Genomic DNA, 22,463 nt, shown 5'->3' with positions numbered 1-22,463 from the left:
CAGTGGTTCTCAAACTTTGTCATGTCAAGGACCCCCAACTTGACACGTATTAGCCCGCAGACCGCCATTTGAAAAGATATGCCAGGGACCCCCAAAAGAGAAGATTTCTACAGCTCTAGCAGTGATTCTCAACCATTTTAATGTCAAGGATCCCCAGTTTGACATGCATTTAGACTACGGATCCCCATTTAATGGCATTTCTATCTCTGGGACCCCATTTATAGTAAATAGTATAATAAATGTTAATGTGGACCCTAACGAGTCCATTTGGTTCCATTTGTACACTCTCAGAGTTACAGACCCATAAGGGTCCATGTGGTTTCTAACTATCCATCATTTAGCTGGGGGTCCCACTTTGAGAACCAATGGACTAGAGGATCCAAGAGGTCAAATTAACCCTTAGGGGTATACCTCTTTAGTTATGCGGTACCACCGTACTCGTTGTCAGAGTACTTAAGTGTATACCAGAGCCATTTATTAGAGTTACGCCGGTCACGTGGTTCACGTAACTCAAGATCGTGACAAACGCTCATAGACTCCAGTGCATTCCTTAGACCTCCGGCTCAAGGGTTTGCCACTATTCGCCAATAGGAAGCTACGTAGGAAACCTGGCCTGATGAGGTGAACGGAGGTGGCGTAACTCTCTAATAAATGGCTCTGGTGTATACCATTATCATAATACTCTGAGCAGTCTATGACGTCGGTACTATTATGCCATACTGATGACACCAGGGATCTCTATATAAGGGAATCCAAGTGGATTTGTAGATTTATAGATAAATATGTGTGTTGGAGAACCTCTGAATAGACCGACTCCACACCGGGCACCGATACCAGTGTGTGTATGATGCCAGTACTATGACGGCCAATCAGGGGCTTCAATTCTGGCTAAGCGGCATAACGTGGCGCTCCGTCAAAGCTGTGAAGCCGACGGTTAGTCCAGTCTGGACTATGACGTCATGATGTCAAGGTACTCCATATATGGGCATTTGCAGATGTATTGATATTTTTGGGAGATCGGCCGATCCACTCGGCGCATCACTCCCTCCTCTGGACCTCTGTGATACGATACACATGTCAGGTCTCAAGTAATCTCTAAAGAACACGTTCAGAGCTGCGCCTGAATCTGTCGGGAGCCGTGTTGAGAACCTATGCACATTGGCTACAAGTGGGCGGGCCTTCAGATCAGGAAGCAGGCCGCGCTTTACCCAATCAAATGTAGTGGTAATTTACATCTGTGCGCTCGCTTCCCACTGAAAACAAACCGAAACTCCTTCAGCAATAGCGTTCTCGAAGACGTCAAAACCACGGAAAGATATTCACATTTTAACTTGTTCTTTCATCATAGAAACAAGTGGGCTTATCACCAAAACCATCCATGTTCTTTGGGAAAAATGGTGTTAATGGGAATGAAAACATAGGCGCACCAGCGGAAGTAGAGGGCTGAAGGCATGTCCAAACCCCGGTTTCCAGTGAGCATGTGTCTAGTTAATCCCACCCCCCCCCCCCCCCCCCCCCGATTGACGATGGGTTCCCAGATTGGGTTTCAAGTAACATTTTAATTTTAAACGCGTGTTAACCACACTAACCTCGCATCTCTACCTTTTCAAAAGCTTTCAAATCTCCATCTTTAAAATATCAAATGACAAAAATGGCCAATATGGTGGTGCAATGTGTTGTATATAGAGCTTAAATCAAGGTTGAGTGTGCAATCACCAATTTTTTTTTAGGTTTGTATTTATTTAACAGAGGCCACGCGCAACATAACTTGTCGGGCCAGAGTCGCTATGAAGCTCATTTGCATCTATGGTCAGATGGTAGGAAGATGTTAAAGACAATACAACAACATATACAATACATACAATCAGTGGTGGAAAGTAACAAAGTAGATTTACTGAAGTACTTAAATACAATTTTGAGGTATTCGTACTTTACTTGAGTATTTCCTATTTCCAATACTTTTACTTCTACTCCACTACATCTCGGATCCAAATATTGTACTTTTACTCCACTACAATTATTTGAAAACCTTAGTTCCTAGATACTTTTGTAGATTTGGATTATTATTACTAAACTTACATTACCCACTTCATCCCTATACGTATACATTTCGGCCATTTGAAAATAGCTGATCTACAAGCTCACAATGCGTCGCATCGCGACGCATTGTGAGCTTTGTAGATCAGCTATTTTCAAAAGATTTGTATACATTTGAAAACTTGTATATTGTATGTACTGCATGATTAGTACTTTTACTTTCGGTACTTTTAGTCCATTTTAATGCCAATACTTTTGTACATTTTGAATTCCGGACTTTTACTTGTAACAGAAATCCACACGTGTTTTCTGCCCAGTGAGTTGTAACTAGTGTTGCCATTTATTGCGTGAGAGCAATAAGCAATCCGGTCTATGAATATTATATGTTTATGAATTGAATACCAAGGACCTCAATGGAAACAAGACCGCAAAGGACTTTTTTGGACGGACCTTTTAGACAAAGTGTTTTAACTGTACTTTCTGCCTAATAAAATATTTAATCAATCAATCAATAAGCGCAAATGCATCGCTCTCTTAATCGATTTTCCGGAAGGCCCCCCCCCTTCTCTCTCTCTCTCTCTCTGATCAGATGCCTCTAGGGCGCAAGTGACACACACACACACACACACACACACACACACACACACACACGCAAACACACGCACGCACACACACACACACACACACACACACAGTCACACAGACACGTCGCGACGCAGCGCGCAGTTCCACCGGTCCACCACCACACAAATATAAATTAAATTAATACTTAAGAAGTTTGCGACGTCTGTTCCGACGGGCCCCCGCCCCTGTACCCTTCAGGCCCGCCGACAGGAGCTTAATGACAGCATGAGGCTTTCTGCTGCTAATTTATGCAGCAGGCAGTGATGACTGATTGGTTTCACCTGAGATCAATCAGCCACTCACTGCACTGATGTAATGGGGGGGGGGGCGGGGGGACCTGGAAAGACACACACATATTTAGCCATAGTTTTAGTCATCATAGCTTACTTTTTATTTCGTTTTTGGCAGTGAAAAAAAAGGTAGTAGACGGACATTCTCCCGGTCAAATATTACTCAACTACAAGAGAAGGTTGCTCAGTCAGATTTGTTCTTGAGTCGGCCCGGACCACTGACCTAGCGGTCCGTGGTGCACTGCACTTAGAGTCCCGACCCTAGCGGCCTTTGTTGCGCATCATTCCCTGTGTCACTCTCTCCGTTTCCTGTCTCTCTTCACTAATACTATCCAATAAAAGGCAGAAAAAAAAACAAAAAAATATCTGGAAAAATAATAAAATCATTTGTTCTTGAGTCAAAGTACTGGGGTAGTTGCGTTTAAAAAAAAAAAACGTATGTATTCAAACATGTTCAAGAATAGAGATTTTATGTTTGAAATAGAGCTTAAGTAGTTAATTCATAACGTAATTGTTTCCCTTCCTAGGCTTGTAGTGGAGTCAAAGGTACAATATTTGTATTTGAAATGTAATGGAGTGAAAGTCACAAATATTCCAAAATACAAATACTCAAGTAAAGTACCGACAAATAGACACTTTTTCCCAATAAAGATAAAACATCAAACTTATGATTCAATATTTTTATTTTAACACATTGATTGAACAGAGATATACTCGTTCTTTCAAATGCACTTAATGGCCAAGATCGAGTATATGCGTTCTTTCCAAAAAAACATTTTTTTTCTAAATTCCACAAGGGGCACCCTAACACAGCTTTGGAATGATCGATCGATCGTCACTCAAAGTAGTAGTATGTGGAAGTGACGTCATCGCAAAAAACGGCACACCCACTCATCCCAACGATGGGATTTTCAGAAAAACAGCTGTAGGCCTAGCTCTGTTTCTTTTTTTTGCATTGAAAACCACCAGTTTTCAGCGGGCCGATGCCCTAAAATGGCAGATCGCGGATGGAACGTTGTTGTTCCTCTGAATACACAGATCCCTCCGCCAACCAACGGGGACTATTTTTTTTGTTTTTTTTGTACAATGTATTTTCCACGGTGTTTCAAAGATCATCGGATTGAGGTAATTACGCTGGCTATAGAAAACTATGTTTAATATCTTGGCAGGTAATGTGTTAATTAATAAAGAAAATAAAAACTGAAATTTAAAATCACATTAAACTTATGATTCAATATTTTTTTATTTTAAAGCAGCACTATGCAACTTTCCTCTTCTACCCCGGATTTGAAACCGGTTTCCTGTGCAAGAGCAGAATGTTTTACCATTGAGCTAATAGAGCCGCCCTGCTTGCTCAGGGGAGAAATTGAATCTTGACCATGTACCAATTTTCTTTGTCAGATCCTGTGTCTAGGTGAGACATGACCTTTGAAACGATCTAAATGTCTCAATAGAAGAGCAGCGAGACAAAACCACCCCAATTGTATAAGTTATAATGTATTAACATACTGTACCATACAGATTGGACAACATTTCATTCATAAAAAAAGTTACATACTGAGGCTTTAAACAAAGAAAATAAAACAGAAATCAAACATATGATTAAATATTTTTGAAATAGTTCTTCCCATCCAAAATAAAAAGTCAATCTACAAACTCACAACGCGTCACGATGTGACACCTTGTGAGCTTGTAGATCTGCATAGAAATAGACGATCTATTTTACAATAAAAAAAAGGCCTATAATGACATATTATCCAAAACAGGAATTGATTATAAATCGATTACTTTAGATTTTTTTGATTTTTTTTTATCATTCATTAATTTGATAAAATATGGTTGTGGGCCAACATGTAGCGAATCTACAAGCTCACAACGCAACGTGTCGTTGCGGCATTTTGTTTCAAAATGCAAATTTTGATCATGGTTGGTATGGCCAACTTGTAAGGTTTACCAAATCTTACACACCTCTGCTGTACATCCACGATCAAAAAGCCATATCCCCGCATAGAGAGGTTGTGTGAAGGTGGTTCGAACATTATGGAGGAGGATCATTGTGTTGTTATAAACATCAACACTGAAGAATGACACACGGCCTGCTTTGTGATCTACATACACTCCCATTACCCCCGCATACTCACCCCCCACTTTGGAGGGACGAGGTCCTGACACTTCAGTACGAATGCTGTTGTGTCTGAACCCGTAGCTTCCACCATAGCACATTAAACTCCAGGACTTGTCATTTTCTCCAAACTCTGATGAGAACTCCGTCTTTCTACGGATGTCTTTATAACTGACTGCTATATAAACATCTCCATTCCATTCTACCTCAAAGTAGAATGGAATGGAAGTCTGTTCAGACAGACTCTCTCTACTCAACACCTGGCTGGATAAAATAAATCTGTCTGGATGATCTGGATGATCTTGTAGATTGCAGCGTTGAAAAGTCACCTTCCTGTTCTCCTCTGATATGTAGAGGTTGCTGTGCACTGTGTTTGGATCCAGTGACAGTTGACAGGAATCTGTGAGAAGAACACATGAAAAAATATCACAACAAATTAAACATTTTCAACCTGGTGTCCCTGTCTTGGCCATGTTATTAGTAAGTAGGTAGGAGACCAATTACAAACATTTGCACTTAATTTATTTGTATATGGGTAATAATAATAATCATCATTGTGTTGTGAGCTTGTAGATCGGCTAATTTCACTTTTTTCATATAACATGGTATATTAGGGCTTTAGTGACTTTACTTGAATATAGTAATGTGAATTGTCACTTATATTATTTCACTTTCAAACATGTTTGTTGCCATTTTAACGTCTACTCAGGCTTTGAAGTTGAAGTTGCTTGATTCGCCCACTTCCTACACCTACATAAACCCATTGTAACTTCAAACTCCATTTTTTTTTGTTAGATTCATTGAAAACATGTCCTTGGTTCTGGTGACTGATATTGTCCTTCTAATGCCTTGTTTTTTGTTTTTTTCTGCCTTTATTGATAGTATAGTAGATTGACAGGTAATGGGTAGAGAGAGATGGGGAGTGACACACAGCAAAGGTCATCGAGATCAGGAATTTAACCCGCAACACGCTGTCAAGGCCAGCAATCCGGGGCAAGAGAGTGTTTTACACACAGTGCTGACCCTTCAGGAGAGTATTTTACACACAGTGCTGACCCTTCAGGGCCAATTATTATTTTTTTGGACCAAATTTAAAGTATTCCCACTTCTCCAGTTAAGACTACACCACTAAACAAAATGTACTCACGTTTCAAATAGTCTTCTCTGTTTGTACTGTTTCCTGGTGATTCTGGTGGACAGTCAAAATAGAATCAAATCAGTAACATAATATTGAAGAATTACCTAATTATTGTAAACTGCAATCGAGAATAGATGAAGTTCAATAGTGAAACATGTTTAAATGACCACATAAAACACCGTAAACTACAGATACATGAACAACAATCATGATCCTCATCAATATATCTGATCTACTGTGTTTCATTAACATCATCATCAATACCTCCAAGACCTTCTATCTAAAAGTTGGCTCCCCCACCTTTGGTCAAAGTTAGACACCTATGGTGTCCCCTTTAATGCACATCAAGGTAGAACATCAGTTAATCATCCTTACACATACTCACTTCAATCTACAGACGTATTTTAATGTAACATTAACTCGTCTCATAATCATCTCTAACCTCTCTTCACCTACCTTTGGGTGTGTTTTCAAACCTCCCTACTAGATCAAACCTATTGATCTTCTTCAGAACATTCACCATGATTGGATTTTCTTTATTGGGATAGTGCTCTACGATCCGATCGATGGTGTCTGTCATGTTAGCCTTCTCCAGATCACTCTTTGTTAGCGGCTGGAGTCCTTCAACATTTCCAGGCTGTCGAAGCCACCACTTGAACGTGTGGAACTCATCGGTGTCCAGATCCTTCAAAGCGTTCAACATATCTTCCTTAAGTTTTGCCATAGTTGATTCCTGCTAAGAAACAGATGGTGGATGGCGTTAACATCTCAGCTTCCTTCTTTGAATGCTTTGGGATGTTAAGAGAGAACACCACAAGCTTTAGTTGAACTAACAAACATCAGGGAATACATAGTCAGTGTTGTAGTGCTAATTTTGGAAGTGGGGGAGCGCACCTCTGAAGCCCCCACAGTTAGTGTACATTTATATACATAAATACGCTTAAACTATCCAACTATCTATAGGGTCTAATCCTTTGAATGTTATAGAGTGTAAACCTATAGGATCAAGTGACCGCTGCAATGTGTGCCTTGAATGAGACCTACTTGTCCAGGACAACACCAAGGCTCTTGGCCACTGAAACCGAAGCCACCAGGGAGTTGTCTATGGAAATAATGAGATGCTGCATGAGGAAGGTCTTACCTGGGAAGAAGAGCTCACTCTTGTCTGCGTCTAGCTTGAGGTGGTGAGAAGACGTCCACTGGAGATGTCAGCCAGATATGTAGCGATGCGCTTTTCCACCTGAGTGGCAGAAGGAGATAACCAGTTGAGTGTCGTCGCCATAACAGTGGTAGGAGAGCTTGTGAACAGAGATGATAGAGCCAAGAGATTTAGTCTACAGGGAGAAAATGAGGGGGCCAAGTACAGATCCTCCGCTGCATCTTATCTGCTGAATGTCTCTCTACCACAAACACCCCAACATTGTGGACAATTAACATTATTTACATAATAAATCAACAGACAACGCAGAATTCAGTACTGTTTACAGCAGCTAGGGGGGCAGCATGCAGTACCAGTGGTGGAAAATGTACTCAAATGTTTTATTTAAGTAAAAGTATCAATACTGCAATGTAGAAATACTGTTACAAGTAAAAGTCCAGAATTCAAAATGTACTTGAGTAAAAGTATAAAAGTATTGGCATCAAAATGTACTTAAAGTACCAAAAATCACACCCTGTGTGAAGTGAGCGGTGCTATTTATGAGCGAAGTTTTAAGTTAATTTCATCATGTGTCTCGCTAGCCAATCACAGCACGTCCTGCAAAGATAAATATCCAGACCCTTTGCTGTGACACTTGCATATTTGCACCGCTCGGTGCTCAAAAACAACAGTGGTCATCACAGTGATGGAAGCTCACTTCAAAAAAAAGACTTTTTTTTTTAAGTGAGTGGTGCTATTTATGAGTTATTAATTTCATCATGCGTCTCGCTAGCCAATCACAGTACAGCACAGCCAATCAGCCAATCACAGTACAGCGAAAGACAAATTTTCGCGACGGAAAGAAAAACTTTTGCCACGGATGGCTCCCAAACCCACTTATGCGACACATTGTGAGCTTGTGGATCGGCTATTTTCAATTGGCCGAAATGTGGTTAAAGTGTGTTTTGTAATAATCAAAATCTACAAAGAAACTAGCAACTAAAGTTTTCAAATAATTGTAGTGGAGTAAAAGTACAATATTTGCCTCTGAGATGTAGTGGAGTGAAGTAAAAGGATTGGAAATTGGAAATACTCCAGTAAAGAACAAATACCTCAACAAGAATGCAGTACTCTTTACAACAGATAGGGGCAGAATGCAGTACTCTTTACAGCAGATAGGGGGCAGAATGCAGTACTCTTTACAGCAGATAGGGGGCAGAATGCAGTACTCTTTACAGCAGATAGGGGGCAGAATGCAGTACTCTTTGCAACAAATAGGGGCAGAATGCAGTACTCTTTACAGCAGAAAGGGGGCAGAATGCAGTACTCTTTACAGCAGATAGGGGGCAGAATGCAGTACTCTTTACAGCAGATAGGGGGCAGAATGCAGTACTCTTTACAGCAGATAGGGGGCAGAATGCAGTACTCTTTACAGCAACTAGGAGGCAGAATGCAGTATTCTTTACAGCAGCTAGGGGGCAGAATGCAGTACTCTTTACAACAAATAGGGTCAGAATGCAGTACTCTTTACAGCAGAAAGGGGGCAGAATGCAGTACTCTTTACAGCAACTAGGAGGCAGAATGCAGTATTCTTTACAGCAGCTAGGGGGCAGAATGCAGTATTCTTTACAGCAGATAGGGCAATAGAGTCTGTATGCAGTACTCTTTACAGCAGATAGGGGGCAGAATAGGGGGTATCTATGCATGTTATTATATACGAGTGATATGTAACATGTTGGACACTATGAAATATATGAACATTTCCTATTCACGTGAGGGGTAATGGGTCTGATCACTGGGGGTGATTGAGTGATTGTTGCCACACTCTACTTGACAAATAGGGGTGTGGCGCGCGCAGAGGACAGATCATACTAACCTGTGTAGCAGAGGCGACAGGAGAGTAACAGTGGTGATCTCCGAGGCGCCAGTTTACGTTTGGGAAACAAAGTGTGAACGTAGTGGTAAGCTGCAGCTAACAACAAGGAACATTCAAACCCAGCGGTCTCGTGGAGGAAGGAGCCTACCGTTGTTGCCGTGGGGGACGAGCGCTGCGGTGTTTGTGAATGTGCCACCTGAAGCAAAACCAAGCGTCTAAGTTTCTTTGTGGATTACAATTATAGGTGATAGGTCTACTCTAAAATGTATTTTGTCGACAATATTGATATATATGCCATTGTATCCTATTTTAGTGTGCCATCTCTGCATAACTCAAGTTTGCCTACTAGTGATGAGCGGGTCGACCCGTAACCCGCGGGACCCGCGGCGCGGGTGGGTCGAGTCAGAATTTCAGAGGCAATTATGCAGGCTGTGGGTGAGCGGGTCAGCCGCTCTCACACGCAAAAAAAATAAAAATAATCACATGCTCTTGTTTTGTCTGTATTCCTAATAAGAATAAGAATAATAACAATAAAACAGTTTGAATATACTTGGGGATTATTTTCTATCCATGATTTTACAGAATAAAAAAAAAATCGCGGGTCGCGGGGCGGGTTGAGCCATAGATTTATATATGGGTTCGCGGGGCGGGTTGAGCCGGGTTGGGTTCCGTCGCGGGGCGGGGCGGGTCATGAAAAAACCCGACCCGCTCATCACTATTGCCTACCAATCCTATGATTTTATTAAAGGTAGGGTAAGTGATTTGCTTTGGTTAAAATAAGTGTTAAATGGCTCTATATTGTGATAGTACTCATTGCTATAGAGTGTTTGTTCAGTAAAAGGAGTCTCCCATATCTCTCCAGCTCTTTATAAAACAGAAAATGCATTTGTTTCAGTTTCATTTCCAATGTTATCCAATCAGGATAGAGAACTCAATCAGGATATAGATTAAACAAGTGAAATTGGAAGCGATGACACTAAGAAATGAGCAGACAAAATTGGAACTGGAACACCATACAAATTAAGCTTAAAAATGGGTACTTTCTCCTGATGAGATTTTGACACCTACCAAAACATTTATTTTCTGTTGTTTATTAAAGAGCTGGAGAGACGGGGAGACATCTGTTACTGAACAAACACTCTATAGCAATGATTACTACCAGAATATAGTATTTTAACCTTTTAACAAAATACTTTTTGTTTTAACCCAAAAATATCACTTACCCTACCTTTAAGTTCAAGGTGGTCTGGAACTAATCCTAGTATTAGTTCTCTCCTTTCCTCTAGAGACTGCATGCGTTTTGAGTTGCACAGCGCACAGGCCCAGCCGGGGTCACTGATTATCTCTGGAGGAATACAATAACAGCTCATTGGAGTTAACTTGACCATCTATGACAAAGCCACAACACCTCCAGCGAGGCCGGTCAGAGCCAAGGTCTCACCAAAGTCTCAACCTACAAGCAAGGCTCCTCATGGCCAGATGTCATCGTCAGAGCTGATAACAACTTAATTTGTGTATAACTGTTGTGATCATTGACTGTTTAGGCAGAGAGATATTTTTGCTGTACGGTGCCTCGTGGACTGATTCTTTCTCTTAATACAATGTCAACCTTTTAATTTGAGAACCGGCCTGTGTCTGTCTTTGATTTCGTCTCATCCTTTTTACACTGGGTTTGCAGCTGTTTAACTACAAATAGTTGTAATTAACATAGAGCAGGATTTACGACCCTTATCAGCTCTTTTATCAACTTTATCAATAGGGGTACCCCGAGCTTATTATTATTTGGACCGCCATTGCAGAAGATCGGTTACGAGTCGTTTTGGATCAGGAACATAACAGACTCTCTCGGGACCGCGGTGTAAAGAGGCCGCTCGGACCATAACGTGGGACGGTTTGTTATTGTCATGTAAAGCGCGTAACGTCGGACTGCATTAGCGAATCTACCTGTGTTGTGACTTTGTTTACGGGTGAATCTGTGATGTGAGGGGTTTTTGAGAGAAACATTTAGGTTGTAGATTTGTATGTTTTTTTTATTTTGTTTATTAGGGAAAGAGATAGGGACAGAAGTTGATTTAAAGCCCTAAGTGATTATTTATTCGCCATTTTGTTATGGTAGTTATTATTTTGTGGCTTAAATAATAAAGTAATTCAATTAACACCTTTCGATCCTGTTGATTTTCCTTTTAGTTAATAATTTCCCTTTCGAGACAATGGGCGATTGTTACACCACGGTACAAAGTCTATCAATTCACACGCCCACGTGGTGTGTATCCTGGAACACTCCCGACCTTACGGGTCCATTTGGTTCCATGTGTCCTCTCCAGTGGTGGAAGAAGTACTCACATGTTTTACTTAAGTAAAAGTACCAATACTGCAATGTAGAAATGCTCTGTTACAAGTAAAAGTCTGGAATTCAAGGTATTAGTATCAAAATGTGTTTAAGGTACCAAAAGTGGAAAGTACTCAATATGCGGAGTGTCCCATTTCACAAGTTTTCAAATGTACATATATTTTTTGAAAATAGCAGATCTACAAGCTCACAATGTGTCACATCGTGGCGCATTGTGAGATTGTAGATCAGCTATTTTCAAATGGCCGAAATGTATATAGGGCTGAAGTGGTTATTGTTTTTTTTAATAATAATCAAAATCTACAAAGTAACTAGTAACTAAAGTTTTCAAATAATTGTAGTGGAGTAAAAGTACAATATTTGCCTCTGAGATGTAATGGAGTAGAAGTAAAAGTATAGACATTTTGAAATACTCCAGTAAAGTAAAAGTACCTCAAAATTGTACTCAAGTACATGTACTAGTTACTTTCCACCACTGGTCCTCTCAGAGTTTAATTAAAGACGATACAATTGATTAAAACATGTTTAATTCCTCTCGCAGACAGATTCATTATTATAAAACAGACAACACGTTTTAAACATTCCTCCAGCGGAATAAAACATGTTTTTAAGACGTTATTTTCTTTTTCGTCCTGTATAGTTTAAATATTATAAAACATGGTGCCAGTGGTGTAAAGTAAGTAAGTACTGTACTTATTTACTTTACAGGAGTATTTCCAAAAATACAAGTATTTTGTCTATACTTTTACTTCTACTCCACCACATCTCAGAGGCAAATATTGTACTTTTACTCCACTACAATTATTTGAAAACTTTAGACTAGTTACTTTGCAGATATAAATGATTATATAGAAACACAAATCTAGATTTAAAAATAGTAGCAGATCTACAAGCTCATATAAGGGCTTGTAGATCTGCTATTTTTGAATAGCCAAAGATATCTAAATTAACACAGCTGCGTTCCTGGTCTTACAGGGTTAAAGAGTTTATTTGTTTATTTAAATGGATCCCCATTAGCTGACGCCTTAACGTCAGCTAGTCTTCCTGGGGTCCAAGACATTAAAATACATTAACAAAAACATTCATATCACAGTGTACATGGATTAAAGCTAGTTTAAATCTCACGACTGAAAATGTCCTAATGTGCGATTTGTGAAACCGTGTTAAAGGATCCCCCCACACACACTAGTGCCGATTCCTAAACAATGAATACATTATGTACAATTAGGATGCTTTAGTAATATTGTTCCTGCTGTTCTACATACTGCCAACCATGTGAAGAAATCACAGATTCAGGCTTTAACCTTTGCTTTTATATGAACTATCCGAGACGATTAAGATATTATGGAAGATACTTCTGAACATATTGCTAGTTTGACCACTTCAAATGCTCTAATCTTAAAATAACCGAAAATAGCCTTTCTACAAGCGAAAATAGCCGATCTACAAGCTCTCAATGCGTCTTGTAGATCGGCTATTTTCGCTGCGCAACATGCTTCCATAGAAGACATGCTGGCTTCTATGGAATCCAAATGACTGAAATCAGTCTTGGCGACTGAGAACTTTAATCCATGAGTGTATTACAAAGAAATACTAAAAACAACAAAATCTAAATAATACATCACAAAAGTCAATAATCACATAAAAAGAGATACCGACAGGGATACAACATATTTAAAAAGTAGCACTATCAATCTGGTATGTAAGAATAGATGTTATTGTATGTTTTGAGTATACATTATATGAATCCGAAGTTTCCTTTTAAAACTTGCTTTTTCTCTGGTGTTTCTTATCTCACTTGGAAGACTATTCCAAAGTACAATTGCCCTATAAAATGCAGCTCTCTTCATGGAATTGGAGTTTGGTAGAGGTAAAGTTATTAGTTAGAGTGAATCACGTACCTCTGTCTGTGAATGAACAGCTTAGAGATGTATAAAGTTACACTCCTCCTGTAGACACAATAGTTTATCTTCCTTCAGAGCGTCTGATCTGCGTCTCAGCTCCTCATTACTGTGGTCTGTCCTAACCCCTCTACAGTGTTGCCAGACATTGCGAGAGAAACAAGCGGCCACATGAACCCTGGTATACATAGACTATTTGAAAATAGCTGTGTGTGGTGTGGTGTGGTGTGGTGTGGTGTGTGTGTGTGTGTGTGTGTGTGTGTGTGTGTGTGTGTGTGTGTGTGTGTGTGTGTGTGTGTGTGTGTGTGTGACAGATTACATGTTCACATTTCAGTGAGGTGGTGGAAAGTACATGTACTCAAGTACTGCACTTACACTTAAACTGTAATGTTTACAACTGGTTTCCAATACTTTTACTGTGCTGCAATTATTTGAAAACTTTATTTGTGAGCTTGTAGATCTGCTATTTTCAAAATACTTTATTTTCTGCATAATGACAGTACTTCTACTTTTCGTCCTTAAAGTGTATGTTTATGACAATACTTTTGTCAATCTTAAGTGCATTACTTTTACTTGTAACAGAGTACATGTATGGTGGTACTGCTACTTTTACTTAAGTAAACAATGTGAGTACTTCTTCCACCACTGAGTGAGTTAGAGTGCTGAAATCACACTGGAATGTTGGACCCTGTGCCATTATTTACTGTAGCTGTCCTTTCCTTCTTCACAGAACCTGGTAGAAGTGAGGAGAGAGGAGACGTCACATAGGGAGGGAGGGAGGGGGGAAGGGTCACGTGATTTCACAGAAACAGAAAGACTGCAGAGAAGAAGTACTCTCTCACGTAGGCTATACTTTACTCAAGTACAAATACCACTACCACATTGTAGAAGTACTCTGTTGCAAGTTAGAGGCCTGTGTTTTACATTTGACAAAAAAGTATTGGCATCAAAATGGATACTACTATTATTATTATTATTATTGTTATTGTTATTATTATTATTATTTTTATATATTATATATTTGTACTTGCAGTACCAAACATAACAATTAAAATCTTGTAGATCGGATGAATTGGTTTATGCATGGTTTGTAATAATAATCTACAAAAAGTAACTGATAAGGTAAGTATTTATCTCTGAGATATAGTAGTATTGCGTGAGTGAAAAGGGTAGACAAATGGGCATACTCAAGTAAAGTAGTGCTTGTGTAAAAGTACACACACGCACACACGTAATCATGTGCTTTTGTTTCTTAATACAAATATTAACAATAAAGATTCAGCCTCACAAACAGTGGTGGAAAAAGTACTCAAATGTTTTACTTAGGTAAAAGTATCAATACGGCATTATAGAAATACTTTGTTACAAGTAAAAGTCCAGAATTCAAAAATGTACTTGAGTAAAAGTACCAAATTATTGGCATCAAAATGTACTTAAAGTACCAAAAGTAAAAGTACTAAAATATTTGGAAATAGCAGATCTACAAGCTCACAACGCGTCGCATCGCGACGCGTTGTGAGCTTGTAGATCGGCTATTTTCAAATAGCCTAGGTATAAAATAGGGCTAAAGTGATTAAAGTATGTTTCATAATATAACAATTTATATATGAAAAGTAACTAGTAACTAAAGTTCTCAAATCATTGTAGTGGAGTAAAAGTACAATATTTGCCCCTGAGATGTAGTGGAGTAAAAGTAAAAGTATTGGAAATTGGAAATACTCAAGTAAAGTACAAATACCTCAAAATTGTACTTAAGTACAGTACTTGAGTAAATGTACTTAGTTACTTTCCACCACTGGTCTGTCTGTCTGTGATTGTACAATCCTCCCCCCCTCCTTATCAGGGACATGCAGAGGGATTTACAGAGGCAGGACCCTTCGCTAAACCCCTCCCCAAAAGCGATTGTCAACCGTTTAGCAACCGTTGCTAAGCTGGCATATGGTCTGGCAAGCTTCCGTCACCTGTCATAGCTGTCAAATGTTATTTTGCCCGCACACACACACACACAATCATTCCCAAGCTGACATCTGCACTTAAACTGCAAGGCTGCATGGCTGTGTATGTGTTGTTGAAAACATACACAGTTTAACGTTGGGAAAGTTACACGACTATAATACAAAAAAAAAAAACAGAATCACGGCGCTGCCTGTTTCGGATTCCGCACGATAAAGTAAATTCATTCATTTGTTTGTCTATTTATTAACTGCTACTAGTCTTACCGTGCGGTACATGAAAACTCCTGTTACAGTCATGGATTAACTTCAACCTGGTGTTTGCACTTTCTCCATTTACGGTCCGCATCTATTTAAACATTCAGATTTCAAATATAAAGTGCTAACCCCATGGCCACGGATGTCACAATTATGTACAGGCCTCACAGAAGTACCTGTATATTCCGTATTGTTGAATAAAAAGCATTTTAATCCAATAGGTGGTCATTGGCTCGCTTTGTGGAAGTCAGTGTGGTCTTCTGATAAGAAATCCTGCCCACCCTTTGATAGTGTTTGTTGTTCACCTGAGATCAATCAGCCAATCACTGCACTGATGTAATGAGGGGGAGGGGCATCTGGAAAGTTGAAGACAGACAGACAGACAGACAGACAGACAGACAGACAGACAGACAGGCACTTTATTATACACTATAAGTATACTCATTTATATTAAAACTGTTCCATTTGTACTCTCAGTTAAATTAACACTGATGATTTTACAGTGTAGAGTGGGGGTTCCAGAGATAAACGGGTGTCTGTGGTCAAATGTTTATCAACAAACAACTTGACATTAAACAAACAAAACAAAAAAAGATTGAAAATCACTACTTTATAGTAAAATAGTAAACCTACTACTACTCTAGCCTTTATTAACGTTTAATTAAAATATTTGTGATGGTTCCGATAAAAAATAAAAACGTATTATTAAAGCTGCAATGCAGAACTTTTTGTAGTGGATTAACTAACACAATATATAAGTATTTAATGCTCTTCTATTGAGGAATATATAACCATGTGCTTAGTAACACCTACTGGTTGACAACAGGTACTGCATCTTCTAGTTACAGCTCAACAGTGTTGGGCAAGTTACTCATGAGGAATACGTTATTAATTACTCATTAGGAAGTAGCGCGCATATATATATATATATATATACATACATATATAAAGTACAGAAATATGTTATTCAACATAGGGATATAGGCCAGCGCAGGCTCAGGATGATTGTTGGCTACTTTGACTTTGCTTGAGCATGTCCATTTGTACTAATACTCCACTACATCTCAGAGGCAAATATTCTACTTTTTACTTCACTTTACAATTATTTGAACACAGCAAAAACTGCATAAATAATAGATTACATATAAAAACAAAAAAACTATAATCTACAGCCTCTCCTATTGTTTAAAACGCATATTCTACTGGAGCCTGACCGATATGTCGCCATTATTTGACTTTTTTTACGCATTCGGTTTTGTCGAGCGTCTACACGAACACAATTGGCCCGTGTTCGGGGCAGGGACGTGCACAGATAGACTCTAGGTGGTGCTAGAGCACCTGCCCTTTGCCCTCTTGACCAGAAGTGCCCTTTTGAAAAAAAGAAGAAAAAAACGTTTTTTTTTTCCAGTTTACAGCAGGGGTCTTCAACAGGGGGTCCGGGACCCCTAGGGGGTCCTCAGAGTTACTACAGGGGATCCGCCAAATCTTTATGTGATATGATTTTTCTTTTTACCATAACCACTCGAAACCTAGCATCCCTTTTCTGAGGAGAACTTTAGCCAAAAATAGCAGATCTACAAGCCCACAACGCCTCGCGCTGCGAGGCGTTGTGGGCTTGTAGATCTGCTATTTTTGGCAAAGAGGTATAGGTGTAGAGGGAAAAAAGAGCAGACCAAGTAAACAAAAAAATATAATTTACTTGAGCACCTGCCCCTCAAAATGTCTGTGCACGCCACTGGTTCGCGGGAGGGAAGCCGGGCGAGGAGGAGGAGGGTGATATCGGTCACTGCATGTACTCCTACGGGCTGGGGGGGGGGGGCGGCACCTGTCAGCGGGGAGTGTTTGGCAGGAGGAGTAGGACGAAAGGCTCTACGTCCTCCTGGTGGGGGCTCCTCACTGGCAGGTGAGTCAGTAGGGTACGACAGCTGTGACAACACAGACATGTGTGTGGAGAGGAATTAATTGGCATAACGACTAAATTGGGGAGAAAAGGGGGTAAAAAATAATTGGCTACTAGAGATGCACGGATCGCGCTTTTACCCGCAGTTGCCGCGGGTAACCGCAGTTTGGGTGGATTTGGGTCAATCAAATATAATTATTAATTCATATTGGATAAACCGCGGGGGAAATAATGCGGGAATTGAATTAATGATATCTATCTATAGGCCTATAATAGCTTTTAAAAAGCTATGCGTTTGTAGTATTTTAATATTACGTAATTTTACATCAGGCACAAATTAGCCGCCTACTGCACGTTGCTTTGCAGGCAGCCAGTGCTGCCATATTTTGCAAGAGAAATAAGCAGCCTATGAAAACAAGCCCAAAACAAGGGCCAAACAAGTCCAAAAGTTGCTTATAAAAAGCAGACATGGCAACACAATGGGGAAAGTGACTGAATGAAGACTAGGATATGGATTGTGTACAGTCACTACATGGATGGCAGATGTATACATGTAACCCCATCCGCGCATCTCTATTGGCTACTTTAAATTTTGAAAAAAGTAAGAAAAAAAAGGAAAAAAAGAACTAAGACTGTGGAGAAGAAATCCCCAGTTTGGGAACCACTGCTCTATAGAAGGAGAAAACACTGTACAACCCAATGCATGGGTTATATGTTGACACTGAGTGCTCCTGTCAACACCCAACAGAGCAAATAGCCGATCTACAAGCTCACAAGTGTGGTATAAAAAGCAACCCGCAACTACCAACATTTACTAGCAACTTTAAAGGAAAAACAAGGTTGCTTATAATAAGCAGACATGGCAACACCAGAAATGAACGTCTTCGGGATGCATCTCCTCTTTGCTGGGGGTGCTTGCATTGTAGTACAAATTACCAGTGGTGGAAAAAGTACTCACATGTTTTACTTAAGTAAAAGTACAAATACTGCATTGTAGAAATACTCTGTTAGGGCTCGGTCCCACCAAAACATTGTTGGCCGCTGTTCAGAGGAGGATTACCCAACGGGCCGACTGGGGCCCAGGCCCAGGGGCCCCTGAGCTAGGGGGGCCCCTGAGCTTGAGCCTTTTTTTTTTTTTTTAATACAAAAAAATGTTAACATATTTTTTTAACAATTTTAACATAAAAAAAAGCTAATAATTTCCCTTATTAACCGCAATATAACCGAACAATTTCTTTGTATTTAAGTTATAGGTAAAACATGCATTATATTAGCCTATCTGCCGCCGTGCACAGACGTTTTTAACCGAAAAAAACCCTATTAATTTCCATTATTAACCGAGATTTAACCACAAAAAATGTGCGCGCGCGGGGGTGTGTGCGTGCACGCGCGGTGCGCGCGCGTGCACCCACGGAAGGGGGCGGGGGGGCCTTTTGCGTGTCTCGGCCCAGGGGCCCGTTTCTTCCTAATCCGCCTATGCCGCTGTTACACTCAGGTTGTGCGCGGCCAGTTTTTTTGTGTGTGACCCACCTTGTCGTCACTCATTGTCAGGATCCTCCCATGCATCAGCTACAATCAGTTGCTCTATCGCATGCACCATGTCGCTTTCTGAGTCTTGGGACGGTCCGCCTTCCACTCACCTGATTGGACAGAGGAGGAAAAGCAGCATAGAGAACATAACCGCAAGATGTGCGCGACAAGCGGAAAGATCCGCAAGACCATGAATCCACGCATTTGCATTGACAAAGCATTGCAGGCAATTTGTTTTGGAGGCGCTACCCACACGTTTAGCTGTGTTGCTCATTCCACAAATGCCCGATCCTTACAAGTTATACCTCGTTGTAAAGGTGACTTATCAACAATAAAAATGATATGAAACACAATACAAATTGGTATTATTAAAGGGGAGGTATAATCGACCTTTCCGAGCTTTTTTTGGGCATTTTTTTTTTTACTGACAAATCTGTATGAATGTGTATGGCAACTGGAGCTGTTGAACAGAATGTCCTTAAAGATGAATAAAATATATCCAATATATACTGTATATATATATATATATCCATCTACCTACCTACCTACCTACCTATCTATGACTATCTAGCTATAGATCTATCTATCTAACTATCTATCCACGACAATAAAGATGGACTTAAACAATGTTGAGTATTAATTAGGTCAATAGATAATGTATTTATTCAAGGCAACATCAAACATTAATAAAGTTACTCTAGACACATTTCAAGCCTTTTTATATCGTCTCTGTCGGGTGGAAACCTCATTATGTTCCCTTCCCTTTCAGCATTCAAATTCAAAAGCAGCAAAATTAGCAAATCTACAAGCCCAAAACGTGCACCACGTTTTGGGCTTGTAGATCTGCTACTTTTGACTGACGCTGTAGTGTGATGAAGTAGGGCGTTAATTTACGGGAAAAAAAACACAATTACAGTATGTAGATAAGAGGCTTCTGCCCGACAACAACCAATCATTTCAAGTACAAATGCTCATGAAGGAGGGGGCCGCTCTGTGGGTCTGGGGTTATGGTGGGGGTCCACACTCTGTGGGTCTGGGGTTATGGTGGGGGTCCAGACTGCTCTGTGGGTCTGGGGTTATGGTGGGGGTCCACACTCTGTGGGTCTGGGGTTATGGTGGGGGTCCACACTCTGTGGGTCTGGGGTTATGGTGGGGGTCCAGACTGTGTGGGTTTGGGGTTATGGTGGGGGTCCAGACTCTGTGGGTCTGGGGTTATGGTGGGGGCCCAGACTCTGTGGGTCTGGGGTTATGGTGGGGGCCCAGACTCTGTGGGTCTGGGGTTATGGTGGGGGTCCAGACTGCTCTGTGGGTCTGGGGTTATGGTGGGGGCCCAGACTCTGTGGGTCTGGGGTTATGGTGGGGGTCCAGACTGCTCCCTTCATAGATGGCCTTCTTCTTCATGCCGTCTTGGATCACCCTCTGCTGGAAACGCAGCTGAGCGTTGGTGTATCTGCAGTACGACCTGGCCGAGGAAACGAGAGCACAGTGTTAAAACCACCGTGTTAAAACCACCGTGTTAAAACCACCGTCCATCCTTTTTTTTTGGTCTTAAAACCACTTCCATCCTTTTTTATTCTGTCTTAATTTTTTATCCCACGATTTTGTAACCCTTTTTTTTCTCCACCCGGTACTAATTTTCTAAGTGATCCTGAGCGCTACACTCCCCTCACCAGCCTAGGGAGGCCAGGGCCGAGCTCATACCTCCTTCAATGCATGAGAGCCAACTGACCTTCTTGTCACCTGACAGGGGAGGGGAGTTTCCCTGGTTGGGGCGTGGAAGGAACACGTTATTCCAAACAGTTCCTTTCCCCTCCATCAGGCGCCCCGGCTGTGATGGGGGAGGCGGTATAGAGACCAGGATTACAGCATGTTTTTTGTGAGGGTATTAACTACCCTAGGAGACACGGGGAGAACACGCAAACTCCACACAGAAAGGCCCTTTCGCCAACCCCACCTCGGGTATGGGGACTGGTGACGCGGAGGAGAAGACACGCCCACAGCGCCCACAGCGCCCCCGGCGGGAATCAAACCCAGGACCTTCTAGCTGTGAGGCGACAGCGCTACAGACTGCGCCACTGTGCCCCCTAAACCACTTCCATCCATGTGTACACTCAGCGTCTTACAGGCCCCATGAGGGTCTATCAACTTGGACCACCCGGAGGGGTCCGCACGGACCAACCGTTGAGAAGCAAGTGGTCCCAGACGGGTGTTAAGAGAGAACGTACCAGGATCCCAGAGTGGTCAACAGGAAGCCGGCCATGCCCACGTCAAACGAACGCTTCACTCTGCCTGGAAGACAAAACGCATGGATTAAAGCAAAATAAAATCTCACGACTGAAAAAAATGTGTATGGCCAAGTCCTACCTAAGTGAAACAGTGTGAAAGGAGCCCCCCCCCACAGTAGCGCTGTTTTCTAAACAATGAACACAATATGTAAAATTAGGTTTTAGTAATATTGTTTCTGCCTTGAAAAAAATCACAGACTGAGGCTTTAAGGTCGTGCCGAATAATTAAAAGACGCTTTTTCGCTTCGCTTTTTCGCTCCATGGAAGCTTGACTTTATAAGGTTTTTAAAAAAAACGTATTATTCGCATGAAAAAATCGCCTCCGGTGTGTAAGGAGCTTTAGCCTTTGCTTTTATGAAATATCAGAGATATTAGGGTTTTATGGAATATGTTTCTGAACATATTGCTAGTTTGACCACTTCAAATTATCTAATCTTTCAAAATAACAATCGAAAATAGCCTATTCTACAAGCTCTCAATGCGTCGCAGACGCATTGAGAGCTTGTAGATTGGCTATTTTCGCTGCGCAACATGCTTCCATAGAAAACGTGCTGGCTTCTTTTGAATCCAAATGACTGAAATCAGTCATGGTGACTGAGAACTTTAATCCATGAAAACGTCATCAAAGAATATTAACATATAATCACATCACAACACACTGAGATTGGACTTTCACAATCATAATCATTCACACTTTAACTCATTCAGTGCCAAGTAAGTAAAAAAAAAAATTGCCCACGTCCCAGCGATGTTCTTACCTTTTCAAGTAGTCACAGAATATTTATCTCCAGTATGATCCATCCCCTGATGGTTGCTAATCACTGAGGGTTTCACTGACATGAAGCTCACATAGTGTGAGCTTGTGGATCGGCTATCTTCCAATGTGATTATACTGAAAACTTTTGAACTTGTAGATCTGCTACTTTCGATATTTTTGAATTTGAATCCTAACAAGTAACAGTAAAGTAACAGTTTTGGACAAAGACGATAATCTTTTCTTTGTCTGTATGACTGCTGGATGAAATGAACAGAAATATCATATTTCCATCATTAATTGAACTT

The 22,463-nt window shown here is 40.7% G+C and overlaps 2 protein-coding genes across 4 annotated transcripts in view; both read right to left on the bottom strand.

The window, feature by feature from the left end:
- Positions 1-3,787: 3,787 nt before the first annotated feature.
- LOC311059168 (tripartite motif-containing protein 16-like protein) lies at positions 3,788-13,510 on the bottom strand. The gene is made up of 5 exons (XM_084076850.1): positions 13,477-13,510; positions 7,353-7,451; positions 6,668-6,947; positions 6,221-6,262; positions 3,788-5,473 (listed from the first exon to the last, which is right to left on the bottom strand). Exons 3-5 carry the CDS (start codon positions 6,933-6,935, stop codon positions 4,902-4,904), a joined length of 882 nt encoding a protein of 293 aa, XP_083932976.1. The 5' UTR covers positions 6,936-6,947; positions 7,353-7,451; positions 13,477-13,510; the 3' UTR covers positions 3,788-4,901.
- A 6,136-nt stretch (positions 13,511-19,646) lies between these two features.
- Positions 19,647-22,463, bottom strand: part of cox20 (cytochrome c oxidase assembly factor COX20) — a 9,306-nt gene continuing 6,489 nt past the window's right edge. The window contains exons 3-5 of one of the 3 annotated variants that reach the window (XR_014602084.1): positions 21,342-21,405; positions 20,244-20,578; positions 19,647-20,141 (exon numbers count right to left, since the gene is read on the bottom strand). Coding sequence is in view for 2 of the 3 variants with exons in the window: in XM_084076384.1 (XP_083932510.1) it covers positions 20,397-20,416; positions 20,454-20,578; positions 21,342-21,405 (209 nt within the window). In the remaining variant the exon portion in view is untranslated. Of the gene's footprint in view, positions 20,579-21,341; positions 21,406-22,463 lie in introns of all 3 variants that reach the window. The other 2 variants (XM_084076384.1, XM_084076383.1) reach the window with 2 other exon arrangements.

The sequence above is a fragment of the Gymnoscopelus microlampas genome, assembly GCF_963454915.1.
Source record: "Gymnoscopelus microlampas genome assembly, chromosome: 13".
Taxonomy (NCBI): domain Eukaryota; kingdom Metazoa; phylum Chordata; class Actinopteri; order Myctophiformes; family Myctophidae; genus Gymnoscopelus; species Gymnoscopelus microlampas.
This window is presented reverse-complemented; position numbering and strand designations above follow the sequence as displayed.